This window comes from Coenobita brevimanus, chromosome 60, assembly GCF_032717465.1.
Source record: "Coenobita brevimanus isolate Jiangsu-jjx chromosome 60, ASM3271746v2, whole genome shotgun sequence".
Lineage (NCBI taxonomy): Eukaryota > Metazoa > Arthropoda > Malacostraca > Decapoda > Coenobitidae > Coenobita > Coenobita brevimanus.
Window position 1 is genome coordinate 14345944 of NC_137013.1, and position 17603 is coordinate 14363546.

At 42.7% G+C, this 17603-nt stretch overlaps 1 protein-coding gene across 1 annotated transcript in view; it reads right to left on the minus strand.

Annotated features, from left to right (window-relative positions):
• Positions 1-327: 327 nt before the first annotated feature.
• The window catches only part of LOC145403292 (beta-1,4-galactosyltransferase 4-like), a 54890-nt gene continuing 37614 nt past the window's right edge, over positions 328-17603 (minus strand). Inside the window, exons 5-10 of the mRNA XM_080275098.1 lie at positions 15812-15995; positions 10104-10334; positions 7676-7808; positions 6647-6762; positions 6353-6468; positions 328-416 (exon numbers count right to left, since the gene is read on the minus strand). Coding sequence (XP_080131224.1) covers positions 328-416; positions 6353-6468; positions 6647-6762; positions 7676-7808; positions 10104-10334; positions 15812-15995 — 869 coding nt within the window. The remainder of the gene's footprint in view (positions 417-6352; positions 6469-6646; positions 6763-7675; positions 7809-10103; positions 10335-15811; positions 15996-17603) is intronic.

The window sequence follows — 17603 nt, forward strand, 5'->3', positions numbered from 1 at the left end:
GTCAGTCTGTCTTTTCATGTAACTCCGAATGCTCCTCTCAGATAACTCATTTTCTCTGCTCTCACTCTCTGCTTATGTCCCTCCAGTAAAGCCTCTGTCACACGTACGCAACTCAAGGACCGACTGCGGCGCGACTCAAGGTCGTGTCCTAGTTGGCTCCCATGCCTCCTGACTGGCCCTGAATCTGATCTGCTCATGACTGCCTAACGACCGCGTCAGGACTGCCTAACTACCAGTCGTAACCTTCTCAAGAACACGACAAGACATGAGGCGCCCACATGGAGACAGAGCTACAAGTCTTCAAATGTGAAATTAAACGAATTTTTGTCAGCCATGACCGCAAGACGACTGCATGATGTATTTGAGGAATGCACCCAGACCCCCCCACGGCCGACCCATGGGGCGGGGCATCACACCTGATCCACCAGTGACACCCAGTGTGGGGTGGGGCATCACACCTAGACCACCAATGACACCCAGCATGGAGCAGGGCATCACACTTGAACCACCAATGACACCCAGTGTGGGGTGGGGCATCACACCTAGACCATGAATGACACCCAGTGCATCACCATAGACCTCTCCTGTGTCTAGTCAGTTAATGAGGGACACGCTGCCATAACAAATTTTTTTGTCGGTGACAGCATCACGACAAGCAACAAACCGCATCATGATGCATCCGATTGAGCTAAGACTGCTTCACGACCGATGTACGACACTCCCGACTGCTATGCAACTGTGACACGACTTTTGGCAAGTCGTTAGGCCAGAAGAGTTGTCCCAGCGGCTCACAAGCACCCTAAAGAGTCTGGGCTTTGTCAGCGAATCAAAATGCATTACGACCTTGAGTCGCGTCACGGTCGATCCTTGAGTCGTTTGTGTGTGAGAGAGGCTTAAAGTCCAAGCTTCACTTCCATACGTCAGAGTGGGGATCACAGTACTGTCATGCAGCGACTTGTTACCTTCCAAGCTCATTTCCCTCTTTCATACCATTGCTTTCATTGAACCAGCAACCTTCCTTCCCCGTTGCATCCTTTCAAGCACTTCATCCTCCAAACTTCCATCATTAAACTACCCATGTACTTAAATGCACTCACATTTCCCATTTCCTCGCCATCCATCCTCCCTGTGCATTCAGTTACTTAATTTCTCTGGAAGACCACAACTTTGCTCTTCCATGTGTTCATCTTTAGATTCAGTTTCTTAAATACTTTTCCAAACTTATTCACCAAGTCTTACAGTTCCCCTTCGTCTTCACTTAACAATACAGTATCATCTGCAAGCAACTGAAGCAACAGAACAGCAAGTTTCCAAACGTTTCCCTTTCTCTTTAGAACCACTCCAACATCCATCACCCTACCTTGTATCTCTTTTATAACTCCATCCATGTACAAATTGTACAACCATAGAGACGTGACACATTCTTGTTTCAAAGCAACACTGAGATAAAAAAAAAATCATTTAGTTCACCATCCATACGCACTGCAACCCTAGCGCCCTCATACTTACTCTCCACGACACTCAGCATTTTCCCAGTTACTCCATATACTTTTAATATTTTCTACATTGCTTGTCTATCCACTCCATCATATGCTAGCTCCCAGTGTTCTGGCACTTCTGTTTTCAGCGACTTGTTGAAGATTTCTGCAAGTAAAGGAACTACCTGGTCACACACAAGTCTGCCAGAAGTTTATCAATCCCTTCAAGACTTTAACACTTGCTCGAAGTTTTATGTTATCTGGAAATTCAGAGATCACAGTTAACAGGCTAATATCAATGTCATTAATTTATATGATGTACGGGAGTGGACCAAGGACTAATTTTTATGGAAACCAGAAGTGACTGAAACCTTGTTGAATGCCTTTTTAAGTCTAGGTAAAGAAAATCTGCTGCTCTGTGCCTGTCATACTCACTCAACATTTTGTGGAAAAATTCAAGTAAGCAGGTTAGGCATGATCTATGTCATTTGAACCCAAGTTGGAAGTCTATAATCCGGTTGTGAGTTTCCAGATGTTTGACTAACTTGCTTAAGATCAAACAGTTTTACTTTGACAGAGGTCAGGCTAATTGGGTGGTAATTCTGAGGACTTTCCTGATCCCCTTAATTAAAGATTGGGGTCACATCTGCTAGCTTCCAATATTCTGGCACTTCCCCTGTTTTCAGCGCCTTGTTGAAGATGACTGCAAGTAAAGGAGCTACCTGCTAACACACCTCACAAGCAACTCTTGGAAAGATTTATCTGAGCCAGGTTACTTGATGGAATCTTTGCTCCCATGGACCAGTGCTAGTCTTGCCATTTCATGAGTTTCTTTTAATGTAAAGGCTGAAGCAACAGTTATTTAGGATGTTGACCATATCCAAGTCTGAGACTTGCATTACACCTGACTGATCCGTAAGTAGTCCAATAGTACTTTTGAAAGGCTTCCTATTGTTTACATGGCTGAAGAACTCTTTATGGCTCTCCTTCCATTGTGATACCACCCTGATTTCATTCCTTTTAGCCAACTTTATCAGATTTAACTCTCCTACATGGTCTTCAAGGAGTCCAAATCATTCTGGTCCTAGCTGTTGTTTTTGGCCCTCTTGTATACAGCCTCTCTTTCTTTTTTTCTTTTTCTTTTTTTTCAGAGGCTATTTCATTACTAAACCATTTTGGTTGAAATGATCTTGGCTTTGCACACTTAGAAGATATGAATGCAGTCTGTCGTTCTGAATACTGCTCTTTAAATGAGTGCTAAATTGAATTTACATTACTGCCGTCTAGTCCAGCACTCTTAAAACTCACTGTAAAACCTGATATGTCATTCTGATTGAAGTCCAGCTATCTTCTGCGAGTTCAAGACAATCTTCCACAACAAATATGAAGAGAGAACCTGATCAGGTTGTGGTCATCACCTCCCAGTGGTTCACCAACAGACAAGCAGGCAATACTTTCACTTCCATAATAACACAAGAGCCAGGATACTATTGCCTCTAGTTGGCTCATTAACCCACCAGGGCAAAATATGCCTGCCTTCAGCATCTGCTGTTCTGTCATTCCAGCTTACATGATAGTTGAAGTCACCAAGACTTACAAAAGTTTTTACCACTATACTACTCAAACGTCTGTACATATCTTCATCATTGTCTGCGAGCTGCTGTGGAGGCCTTCTGGTCTTGTCCGTAGTGTTGTATAGATAAAGGTCCACGTCTAACATTTCGTGGCCTGACCTAATGACCTTGCCTTCACATACAGTCATCCCAGTCGAGCACCACCTCTTTGACAGTGAGATCCAGCTGCCTTGAGCTACGGACATGAGATCCTTTTCTGGACCCTCTTGCTACTTTATGTTCATTTTACAGCCAAAGGTATGATGCGTGGATGTTTGTAAGGGTGCATCCGCACGACGGCAACATTTGGGTAATGTGGCTGGAGACAATGGGGTCAGCAGCTGGTGTGATCTGTTGGTGTGTGTTTCAGTGTTATGACGGCTGGTCTGCTGCTGTGGATCCAATAATACTACTGTTGATGACATCTGTGTTGTCAACAAAACGAAATTGTTGAGCTGACTGTACAAAGCATAAAACTGATTATGGTTGATGTATTTAATATTAGCTGTATTAGCAGTTACCACTGGTGGGGCTACCTCCTTACTACATTTATGTTACCAACAGTGTTACAGAAACATGTGACAATGATGTATTGCAGTGCTCCTAACATACCTGTGTTGGTGCCGATATGACCTTTGTGGCGAACATTGATGGTAACCTGTCACTAATGTTTACATTTTTGTCCCCAGTCCTGTTCTACTGGTGTGGACATGACTCTCAGCTTTGATGATAACTCTAGGGCATTTTGTGTAGACACGCCCTAATAAGTTTGCGCGCGTGCATGCGTGTGTGTGTGTGTGTGTGTGTGTGTGTGTGTGTGTGTGTCCTAATTGGCACATAGACTTTAACAGCCCATTCCCTTAGACCAGGAGTCCTACGTGCCACACACCTTTACGACACCATTTGTGTTCAGGACCTCGAATCTTATCATTCATACACTCGCGACCATTGCGCTCCTACCGGTCTATCTATCTATCTATTGCCAGACGCCATAATCACCTAAGGGATGGCCATTTGACTTTGAGTTATTTGTTTTACGGAGAGGGGCTCTAACCCTCCACCAACCCACTTGTTGACACGTAGGGAGCACGTATGGTTTGGTTATATGGTTACCACCCAGCGTTGTAAATGGTTTCTTGGCTTGCAGGAAAGTATTTGGCTTGTCACTCAATGTAAAGCCACCTGTAAAGGAAAGAAAAGTAATAAGAGTGACAGGAAAGATGGGAGAAATAGGAAGAGAGGAGGGTAGGCACATAAAAAGAATGATAAAGGCTAAGGAAGAAGTAGGCAGCACTACATCAAGTGAGTGGATGATGGTCGCCACCACCTACCACAACAGTCTCAGTCTAAATATATTTGTAACCGTCAGTGCCGGAGTCAGGACAGGTATGGAATAAGTAAATAACACAAAGTATACAAAAACCATTGCGGTTTCGCTACTGTCTCTTTTAACTTTTGAAATTTCTGCCTCGACAATCATGACATATTTATTTTATTTACATCTACAACCAGACATCGCCAAGCACAGTATAAACATCCACAAAACCTTCATATGCTCTGGTGTACAAGTATCGCGTTCGGTATCAGTAAACGGTAGTGCATCATGGGTTTAATATCTGATTTTAGATATTCCATTTTCACCGTTCACTGCCATCTTTAGTCCCCGTACCATTGCTCATTTTCATCTCTTATAACTTTGTCCATATATATGTGTTCTAAAACCTATTTTATTAAGGATATCGTGCAGTAACAAATGAAATGTTTTTAAATTCATATTTTTTATTTAGGATATATCGACACTGGTGATCGTTGTATATCGGTTCCGTCTGTTATTCTCCTAGACAAAAGTACCCGTATATAATAAACAGAGTATCAGTGCAGTTTGTTAAATCATTCCAGTATGGTAAATTGTAGGAAACCTTGAATGTTTATAATTCAAGGTAATAATACAAACCCGTGTCAAACTGCAACACAGACACCGACCCACATTTTCAGTTATTCATCAGGCCTTTGTACACGTATCTTTGGAGTACTTATTGTTTGAGTGACATGAACAGCGAGGTATTATTTGATTATTTATTTTTGTTACAGACACTGATGGCTGGTAGAGACATAAGTACTAGTATTGAAGTACAGTCTGGGGCGTTAGTTTGCCAAATAATCTACCACACCTACTTCTCACTCTCCTCTGCTGCCAAACCTTCCTAAGCTGAGAAAGGAGGTATGTTGCTCTGCCCATGGATGATTTCCTTTTATGTGTTGCTTCAGATGATGGAAATGGACGCCTTCATGCGGAGACATCAATGTAACTGGGCGGCCCTGTCATGTAAGTGTCCCTCAAGTCCCTTCCTGTCCCCCGAAAGAGGGATGGTAGACTGCAGGACAAGGACAGTTTCAGCCTGCAATCCACTGGGTTCACATTCAGATGAACTTGGGCTACAGCTGCTATGCTTGGGCCAGTGAACGTGTGTGTGGGTTGTGTGAGTGAGAGAGGATATAACCAAAGAGTTTTTTTTTTTTTTTTTTTTTTTTGTGTCCGACTCTGGGCATAGGCTTCACAGCCTGCCATCAAGGCCCAGCAGTCCTCCTACGTACCATACACCTCTACATGTCACCACTTCGGCACTAACACCCACCGTCCATATTGAATACATGTTAGGGCTGTCTCATACAGGACTGGTGTATTGGTATTAGCGGGGGTATTTTTACGACATGTCGGCGGGTCTTCTGGTAGATCAGTAAAGCCTGATTTAATGAAATTCAAATCCTTAAACTGTTCCCAGCCCCAGCCAGGTTTCGAACCTGGGTCCATTAGGACTGCAGGCCACCTCCAGGTACACTGGAATGAATTCTACAAGTCCTATGGAATGTTTGGAGCACGAAGCAATGACGCAATGAGTGTACAATGGTGAAGTGTTAGAGGGGATGGGTAAATTATGAAGATGATTAATGTTCACTATATACAATACAGGATGATGGAGTGGGATGATATGGAGTACACCTGAATTAATAAGGCTGAGTGCCGTAGAGGTCATTCTGTTGTATACACATTCAGGATGAAACATCAGGATAAGACGTAGGACGATAATATACAGACAAGCAGACGTGAACTATGAAGAATACCATTAAGTTGTTACAATATGCGCCTCATCTGTTTTTGTGGTGTAGTAAGTAAATAAAAAACTCACTAATACAGTATTAAAGCACACACACACACACACAAAATCTGTTAACACTAGATTACATAAAATACATGGGTACAGCATTCCTCCGTGGCCACCCCAAAGCTATCCCTTTTGATGGCCAGGCTGGTGTTGTCTCGTTCTCTTCCTTGCAAATAAGCCTTTTCTAGGATCCTCAGCGGACACCAAATTAACCTGTGGAATAATTCATAAACAAGATGTTAAACAGATTTTCCTATAAGTAAATTCGGATAGCGGTCAGTATTGTAAAACTGCTTGATTTTTTTTTTTTTTTTTTTACGTCAGTATTCGCTTTTATTTGCTTGTGATTTGTTTGGTAGCTGTCTGGGGGAGAATACAAAAATACACAAACAACATGTTCTGGAAAAGGGCACCTTCAGGTGGTGGCACCTGACAGGGTGGTGGTGCTGCCCGATTATACAAACACCCTTCAGTCAACTCCCTCTCCTCCGGAAGGAGGATGGTGGACTGTGGGAAAGGAGCAGTAATGGTCTACAGTCCACCGGGTTTACATTCAGGTGAGCCTGGGCTTACTACTGCTACTACTGCTAATAATAATAATAATATTAATAATAATAATAGTAGTAGTAATAAAAACAGCAACAATAAATAGAACACCGTAAAATTGTCCAAGGACAATTTGTTAAAGAAAAACTTCGCACATCCATTACCTACTAGAAGCCGAGCTATAAAGGGACCTTGAGGTCAATGTCACTGACCTTGTGCTTGTCACATTAGGTCATCACAGTCTGTAAATCCACCAAGTCTGGTGGCTCTAGCTTAAATCATTCATGGAAAATTAGGTGACATCCGAAATATGTGGAAAGGCCCAATTTTTTACCCCAGGCGATCTCAAAGAATATTAGCCACTTGGACGCTTACTCCTTTCCTCACTGCATCCACCTTAAGGCTATATTGTAGTGAAATATCAGCTTCCTAGCTCAAATGGTTCTTGAGACTGCGTGGCTGACTCACATTTATGTGTTACGGATAATATCCGGAGATCCGGTTGACGGAATGCAACCATACGAGTATTTGGTCAAAAGAAGCAGACAGCTGTCCGACTAAGCTGACCAAGTTTGAAGGCTCTAAGTCAAATAGCCTTTGAAATATCGCAATTTTGAATAAGTCACAATAATACTGACAAAAACAAGAAAACTACCCACAGGGATGTGGGAAGTTTTAATGTAATAATAACGCTTTTGCTGCTACCACTTCTACTACACATAAAGCAAAGATGTGAGTATGGAGGAGGAGTGTGTTGGCTTCGACAGATAAGACATTAACATAGACAAATAGATATATATAGACAGATAGATAAACTGATCTATAGACAGACAGATAAGTAGGGAATAGATAAACAGATAGATAGACGATGTACCTGTGGGGCTGGACCAATGTTGGCGAGGATGTGGGTGTATAGAGGGAGGGTGCTGGTTCTGATGACGGTGTAGTTGAGGTTGGAGATGCCGTCCCAGTGTATCCTTGATGTGCCGTTGGCCAGGATCTCGTACCTTGGGGGGGGGGGGAGGGCAGAGAGGAGTAACTTTAGTATTTCTTTAGTCTCTCTCTCTCTCTCTCACACACACACACACACACACACACACACACACACACACACACACAGAGCAAATGAAAAAAAGTGACAGAAGGAACAGTAAGCTAAATTAAGTGTGCTACGTTCTAGTTCACACACCATTTAAGTTTCATGAAACTTGACTCCATTTCATAGGTCTAACCATCCACATTTACGTGTTCCGCATTACCTATCATTTACAATCGGTCCAACGACTATCACGTCACGAGGTAAAAACAGGAGTGTCAAACTCGTCATTCACTCATACATACAAATTTCTTTCAACCTGCTCGATCCCTTGTCAGTTCCTTAACCTCATCATCCTCCATTCCTTGCTCTCTCAGACACTCGCTTACCATACCTGTTCACTTTCTTCTTGACCTACCGCACCTCCTCTCATATGCCACCTTGCTCAGATACACTCATTTCACGGCTGTTTATACCCATTCTCTCCATACGGCCATATCATATAAGCACAATCTGTTTGACTCTGGTGTTCACAGATATTCTTACTTTGCGTCTTTCATGAATCACATTATTCCCTATCCTATCCTCTTTCACAATCCATACACATTCCTCAGTAGTCCAGTTTCCACTGTTCTTAATGTTCCCTTTTCAGTTTCATCCCAAATCAAAGTCTCACACCCACAATACTCCTTCAAACAGGCCTCTCACATTAACCGTACTCAGACCTGTTTTATATGAAGGCCTTCGCAGCACAGTCCACTTTCCTTAATTCTTCTACTATACTTCTTTTTTTCTTTTGTCCATTTATATCTCTTCGCTATCATCCCATCAGGTCCTCAAACTTCCTCATTGTTACATCACACTAGGAGTCCTTTTTGTTTCTCAGCAACCATCACCTTATTCTTGTCTACATTTACTTTTAACGTCTGATACTCAGACATTCTCAAAACTCTACACCATTCTCCCAGGTTCGCATTTACTATTAGCAAGCAACACAACATCATCTGCATCTGCATACATCAGATTTGAGGTACACCACCATTAACCAAGACCTAAATTTTACTGCTCTCATAGGCCAATCCATACATAAACACTGAACAGCCATGGGGACATCGCACAACCTTGCCTCATTCCAGAAGCAATCTTTAACCACTCATGTAGATGCCCACCTAGGCATATTTTTTGCAGGCTTCATTACCATCACAAAAACTCTAAACAGCATTCAGCAGCTTTCCATCGACACCATCCATACTTAAAGCTTTCTATAATCCTTCTCTGTTTACCTTGTCGTACACTTTTCCACGCCCATATATACCTTACAATCCAATTTATAAGCTATCTCTAATACCCTACTGCCAGTAATTGATCCACACATACCCTCCCACTCCAAAGCACACCCTGATCGTCGCTCAACATGCCTTCTGATGTAAATCACACCTTATGATAATTCTTCCATATACTATATCTTTCCTTCAACACTCAACAGACTTATAGCACGATAACTTTTGCATTTGCTTCGATCACCTTTATTCTTGCACAGGGTACAATCATAGTTTTCTTCCACTCTATCGGTACAATGCCACTCATCCAGACTTTCTTACATATATGCAACAAACACTTTATTCCACTCTCTCTATTAAACCTACTCATCTCTACACACCTCAACACCATGCTGCCTTCCCATTCATCAACCGCAACATAGCATTCCTCACCTCTGCACACCACCAAAATCGTTCTTGTTTACTATTCCTCTGCTCTCAGTTCCCATTCGTCAGTCATGCAAAATATTCCTTCCATCTACTCCATTCTTCAGTTTCAGTTGTTAGTATTCTTTCACTTTCATCCCTCACACTGTCACAATTTTACTTCCTCTCATTTCTACAATTCCACACCTCTTTCTAGAATATTATTCTAACTCCAGAGTAAATTACATTCGCTTTACTTTAACCAGCGCTTACTACGTAAAATGCGCTCGAACTGAAGGGGTTAATATTGTTGAAAGCCTTCTGCTCCCCTCTCCCACCCCCAAGTCTTCTCCCAATCCCCTAACAACTATTAGGACCCCCGTACCTCACACACACACACACACACACACACACACACACACACACACACACACACACACACACACCTCCAAGCCTCCTCCTACTCCCCACACAGCCAACATTCATCTCATCCCTTCGCCTTCAGTCAAGATTTTCTACTCCCTCCACCTCCAAGCCTCCACACACTGCCCCTTCCCTCCAAACACTCTTCCCCGCCTCACCTGTCAGCGTTCTTTGCCTCTGGTTTATGCTGCACCATCCTGTAACTCGCCACCTCCCCCGGGTACCTCCACACTCGCATGTTCATAAAGGCGATTCGCTCCCTCATGTCGTTGTCTTCCGCTCCCCACCCCCAGTACACATTGCTCCAGCCGTTGACCTTCCGGATGTGCTGCTCCGTCATCAGGCACGCCCCGCCGTAGTAGTCGTTCGTACGTGCCTTACCGGAGTCCCTGCATGTACAGTATAAGGGTTAAGTGGTGCTGGGGAAGTGACGCCCAATATGACCAGGCAGCAGATTTCCGTTCTGTGGTCCATTTTTGCACTTTTCCTTATCCAGTAGTCTTGGTTAGATTTGGTTTGCGTTCCTAGTATCAGGTTAGGTTAGTTTGTTAGTCATTTGGGTTAATGTTAGGTCAGGTTACGATAGCTTGTTAGGTTGGAGTAAAACAAAAAAATGGAAAAAAATGGAAGAATAGTAGTACTGAAAAAAATCAAGCTTAGATCCTAGTGCAAAATGGTAAACAGAAAAGAATACAGCGACCGGACGGCCTCCACTCAGGTCCTGCTTACACAAATACCCTCAACCCCCACCCCCCTCCAGAGGAAGATGGTGAACTGCAGTAGAAAAGCATCTTTACCCTGCGATACACTGAAGACTCTGAAGGACCAAATTCTCCCCAGCTAAGGTTTTCTAGCACTTTCTTTTTTCTTATCAGTCCTGCAAAGAAAGGTATCATTTTCGGCAACTCGCCCAATACTGTTGCATGAATTTCAGCCTGTGTGTGTGTGTGTGTGTGTGTGTGTGTGTGTGTGTATGCCTTTACTCTGCCTAGGATCTGAATGAAACTTCCAGGTAAGTTCGTCTGGCTACTCCGAAAGTCTTCCAATATGTAAAACTTTTTCAGCCAGGATTTTTAGGCGAGGTCAGCTTCCCCTCATCAATTTAAAAATTCTCAGAAATAATGAAAGGAGGGCAGAAGTAGCTTTGATATCTTAGGATATTATACACAATGGACTCTCATCTTTGTGGTGTGGTTGTAGGTGTGACAGGAAGTGTTAGGAGAAACACACTGAAGTGGTTTGGCCATGTGGAGAGGATGGAGAGTGAGAGATTGACGAGGAGAGTGCATGTGAGTGAGGTAGAAGGGGGGAGAGGGAGGGGGAGGCCCAGGATGAGATGGAGGGATGGAGTGGAGAGGTACATGCGGGAGGGGGGGCGAGCTGGGAGCAGGGTAGTGAAATGACGGGGGACAGAGGGACATGGAAGCGATTTGTTTGAGGCCACTCCTTAACCCGTCACATCCCGAGCTATTTCGCACCTCCGACACCCCCCCAATCTCGAGGTATTTTCGATTTTTTTTTTTTTGTTAAAACCTCCGCTTTTCGTGAGAAACATAGAAAATTCATAGAGAAATCGCTCACCTGAGGTTTAAAATACTCGATCCAGGTAGCAGTACCTCCTTACCTTACTGGGTTTTCTATCAGGCTGGCCCCAAAGAAAACGAGTTCTATGGAAGGGTAACTATTTCACACCACTCATAAACGGTATTTATTTATTTACTTGGTACGAATTTATGTGTAGTACGAGAGTATATTGGTTTTCAAACAGTAATATAGGCATTATAAGCATTGTTTCACTCACTAACTCATCACCATACCTGACCTTTTTTTGCCACATTACCTGTTCATCATTTCTGACTGTTTCTTCCTATAATGCTATGTAACTTTGTCCTCCACACTGTCATCGATTGGGGAATCACTCTGGCCCTGAATATCTTTATTGGCCAGGTCACTGGTAACGAGTGAATTGCTGAGACAATGGCGTGTGGGGGGGGAAGTTATGCATGTAAGGCATTGTCCCTGCTTGGCATCTTGTAGAGGAATAGAGGAAGGTGTCCCGTGTATACATACAAAAAATCACGCGCAAAAATTGAAAATTGTGCAAATTATGAACCTTGCAATTGCGCAACGTACCAGTACGTCGTCGGGACTGGCAAATGCAAAATGTTGCAACGTATCCATACGTCGACGAGACGTCTCGGGTTAAGGGATTAAGGCGTCTGGCAATAGATGCTGTAGATAGATAGACTTTCATCCATAATGCGATATTTGGGGAGCATGGCTCTAATCATTCTTGGCAGAGCCACCCTTCTACCAAAAATAAATGATCAGAAATAGGGGAAAGTGAACACATGGCCTGCAATGAAACTTTTCTGCATAAAAATTTTCCATCATTATTATTAAGGGGAGGCAACCCCTTCAAAACTTATATATGATGCAAAATATGGATGGAGGGCAGATATCGCATTTATATCTTAATACTGTACATATTGTAGAATGGGCTCCCATCTGCTAACAACAACAATGATAACTACTACTACTACTACTTTGTAATTCTTTCAAATCTGCATGCATATCGCAGGACTGGGTATGCAGTTTCCATGTTTTCTCTGAGTGCACAGGAAGAAACTGCACACCTACATTAATGGTTTATTTTTCCATATGAATCTCTCCACCAAGTTTGGTCTGAATCTCATCAAAACTGTTTAAGCTGACTCTGCCGTGTGACCTTGACCTGAGTTCTCAAAAAGTAACAGGTCAGTCCCTCAGCTGATCCCCGACCATTCCACCAAGATGACTAAAAAGTTGGATAGAGACTTTGAATTATACCATCAAAACACCCACCCTCACCCAGAGAGAGAGAGAGAGAGAGAGAGAGAGAGAGAGAGAGAGAGATGTCCACCAAAACTTAGCCAAACTTTTAACATGGACGTTAAAAAAAAAAAAAGAAAAAAAGGACGTTAAGCGAGGTTGTTGCCAGCGGGGGTGCATTTCACTCTCACGTAGCCGCTGAATTAATGTATAACACTACAAGGCTGCCGATCACTGACAGAGTTTGTCCCTAGGCTGCCAACATAAGAAGATACGAGTAAGAGATGATAACTGCCGTAGGCCATTTGGTCATGCTAAGCAGCTCTTACAAAAATGTAACCAAACTGCTGGAATAAGAAAAAAATAGCAAAGAAAGAGGTTCTCTCCTCCCCCCTTATTCAATCTTCCAACTGAAAAAAAAAAAAAAAAAAAACTAATGAGAACATCATGCAGCATAGAAAAACCGATGTGAAAATTTTTGTATGATAAGACGAAAGGAGAAAAGACTATCGTAGTGAAACCTTTAAAAATAATAATAATTAATTAGTAATTAGAACGAATTTTATATTCCAACTTTTACCTATCATATGGTTATCTAGCCTATGCCTGGTTGGGACAGCAACTACATCAAGAGATAGATTTTTCACTCATCCACTCTGTTGGTACACCAGACCTTACTAAAACGGAATTTATCTATCTTGAAACCATTACTTCGAGTAATGTCCTGTGTGCTGATTTTTAGGACATTGCTACATATCCCTTAGTTATCTCCATCCTCCACTTAAAAATCGCTGCTAGGTTCCCCCTACTCTGCCTCTTTCTAGGGATTCCAAGCTTAGTCTTGTCAATCCGTCTTCGTATGAAAGGTCCCGAACATCATGAATCATCTATCATAATTCTCTATAGATTTTCTAAGGATTTTTTATCCATTCTACTGTATAGTACGGTCACCAAAACTGCACGGCACAGTCTAACTGTGGCCTTACAGTACTAACTTCAGATGAATGTGTAGTATTATCTTACTGTAGACGTCCCATTGCTCACGCTTTCAGATATATCCTTGGGCCCCATTTGTCTTATTTCTCTCATTAGCACACGGTTTTGTAGGCTTAAGGTCTTTGATAACCATAACTCCAAGATCCTTCTTGCATTCTAATTTCATTTCGTTTATCTTTAACTCGTATCTGCAGCGGTTTTGCCCGCATTTAAACGCTTTTCTATATTCATGTTAAATTTCAATAGCCAGTGTTCGGACCATATGTGCATAAATCTTATTATATGAAATAAAGTGTAACTTTTTATAAACTAATTAGTTGTCATTACTAAGGCTATGGTTATGACCACAAAACTTTAAAATTTTGTTTACGTATTAAGGCCTCTTAAATACAGGAAAGTAGTGTGTCCCGACATAACGGGATGGCACAGCAAGACAAGGTAATTACAAACAGTCATTACTTCTGTATAAACTTGTACGGAACATCCGATGACACTAGCATGCTGATAATTAACTTTCTAGGTGGTCATCTTACAAGGAAAACTTACTTCTGGTGGCAAGGAAAACGAAGTTCGATATCAAACAAAACACATTCTCTGCTTATGATAATTATAGTGCGTTGGTTAATCCTTTGAATTCTGATCCCGAACTTACAGTAGCTACTGTTTCTTTCAGACGATTTAATTCTGTTTAGAAAACAGTTTGCAGTTAAAAAGTTCAAAACTACCTATATTTGCCCTCCTGACTTGTAAGGTAGTAGGTATTCTGTTTATATTACCACTAGTCGAGCTTACTAGTAGTAGCAGAAATTTCTCACTGTGACAGGGTTAACCTTACAAATCATCTTTCGGATGTTACATTCTTTCGCGGCACACTACTCACTCTGTCACACTGCGCACACACACCAGTACACACACACACACACACACACACACACACACACACACACACACACACACACACACACACACACACTCACACGCATACTGCATACACACACCAATATACATTTGCAATGCATACACACAAACCAAAGGACATTCACACAAGATACACAAACCAAAGCACATATATTCCATACACAAACCAATACACGCTCACATTGCATACACACACCAATACAATCTCACATTGCATACATACACCAATACAATCTCACATTGCATACACACACCAATACATACTCACAATACATACAAACCAATAAACACTCACACTACATACACAGACCAATACACAGTCACTGCATATACACACCAATGCACACACACAATGCATACACACACCAATACACATAAACAGAGCATACACACACACACACACACACACACACACACACACACACACACACACACACACACACACACACACACACACCAATACACACTAACAATGCATACACACACCAATGCACACTCACAATGCATACACACACTAGTACACACTCACAGTGCATACACACCAATACACACTCGCAGTGCACACGCCAGTACACACTGTATTGCTTTGACAGACCAATACACTCACACTGCATACACAAACTAAAACACATTCACAATGCATACACACATCAATAAATACTCGTATTGCATACACACCAATGCAAATTCACAGTGCATGCACACCAATACTCACACTGCATGCACACACCCATTACACACTCACAATGCATGCACACACCACTACACAAGCACAATGCATACACACACCACTACACACTCACAATGCGTACACACATCACTACACACTCACAATGCATGCACACACCACATCACACTCACAGTGCGTGCCCACACCACTGTACACTCATAATGCATACACACACAGCTACACTCACAATGCATGTACACACCACTACACACTCACAGTGCATGCATACACCACTACTTACTCACAATGCATACAAACATCACTTAACACTCACAGTGCATGCACACACCACTACACACTCACAGTGCATGCACACACCACTACACACACACAATACATGCACACACCACTACACACACAATGCATGCGCACACCCATACATACTCCGTCCTTGCCTAATCGCTGCGTCACCTGTACGCTTGGATGGATGTAGCCACAGCGAGGTGTCTGGGTTGTGGTGAGCAGTGGTAGAGGTGGTGGTCGTTCTCAGGCAACATGTCCACGTCATGGAAGGCGTAGCAGTCCCACGGCCCCTCCTTCACCGCCTCCAGAAACCCTACGTTCAACAGACGGGCCCGATTGAAAGGGTCATTGCCTGCAGGGAAGAGAGGAGGGTCAGGCTGTGGAGAAGAGGGAAATGAGGAGGGTACGTTGTAGGAGAGAGATTTAAAAAGGGAATGGATGATAGGAGAAAGGGAGGGAAATGAGGAGGTAATGCTGTAGGGGAGAAATTATAAGAGGGAAGGGAAGGGAGGAAGTTATGTTGCAGAGGAGAGATTACAAGTAGCACTGTTAGTCCTCGACATCTCAGTTGTATTTTTCGTTCCATTATCCCAAGGACACTTTTTTAACCAGAGCGGGTAATATCGTGGCGGATGTATTATTTCACAAGGTGTGTGCTGGTGTAAACAGCATAATTACAACGGTTTTGATCTTGATGCAGGGACTGACATATTGTTTTTAAATCAATAGGTCACATGCCAAGGTCAGTTTTAACAATCTGGATCCGATTTAGAGCAAGCCTGATGGAAGGGTTGAGGCAAGGCAAGGATGAAGTGATTCAACTTGGGGAAGTCTATCTAAGGTCAAGGTCAGGGTAAATGTAACTGTTCTGTCTTTAGATCAACTGTAGGGGGCGCGTGTTGCACTCTCTGGGTTTCCTATTTTGTTTATTCTTACAGCTCTCGGGTGACTAGCGTTTGGAGAGAGCTCTAACTATGAAGGGATTAATGAAAGCTGTCTTAACCCCCCAGTTCACAATATCTCTTCTAAGCTTAAAAAAAAAAAAAAAATGTCTGAAGGTGACAAATATTAAAATGAAGAAAAAAAAATCATGGTAGTGAGGGAGATAAAGTGAGATCACGAGGTATGGCTTGAAAGATACGAGTGTAATCTAAAGCATGGTGTGCGTGAGGCAGGTTGATCCCCTCTGTACTGTTTTGCTGAACACGCCTTTTATCACACTACGCAGACTACCCATACTCATTGTTTACAGGCGGTCAGTTAAGAACATAAGAACATAAGAAGAGAGGATAACTGCAGTAGGCCGGTTGGCCCATGCTAGGCAGCTCCTAGAAGAGTAACTGAACTACTAGAATGAGATAAGGATAGCAAAGAAGAAGGCTCTCCCCCGCCCTCCAAACCCTCCAGCCGAAGCCGGCAGGAAAAAGTCAGAAAGAACACCACGCCGTATAGAAAAACTGGCGTGGACATTTTACAGGAGGCGTACTCAGTCTTCATGCCGAGACATAAAAGATTAGTAGCGTGTAACCTGCTGCCTGTGTCCTCCAGTTTCGTGTTTACATTCTCACGCCATGTTACACTATGCTCCTTTTACTCTATCTTAGCCCAGTTTTCGTCCATTTTCAGCTTATTTCACAGAACTTTCTGGTACAAAACAACAACAGTACGGATTACATTCTCTACGTAGCCCTTCTTCGTGACTAGCACCGTAATCGAGTGTTAATCTTCTGTTACAATTCATCACTTGAAATGAAGAGATGGCAAGTTTGGGTCAGTTTAAAAAGAGATGTCTCGCAGTGTATTTCCTCTGACTGCATTCATTCCCATCCCACGCGCCTGATTATTCTGCTGTTCATTCTTCCTCTCGTCCTTCCGTGTGCCTATAACTTGCCTGTCTTCCTGCAGCAATGAACTTGACTCTGTGCATCTGGTGTCGTGCAAGTGATCTCATTATGCATCA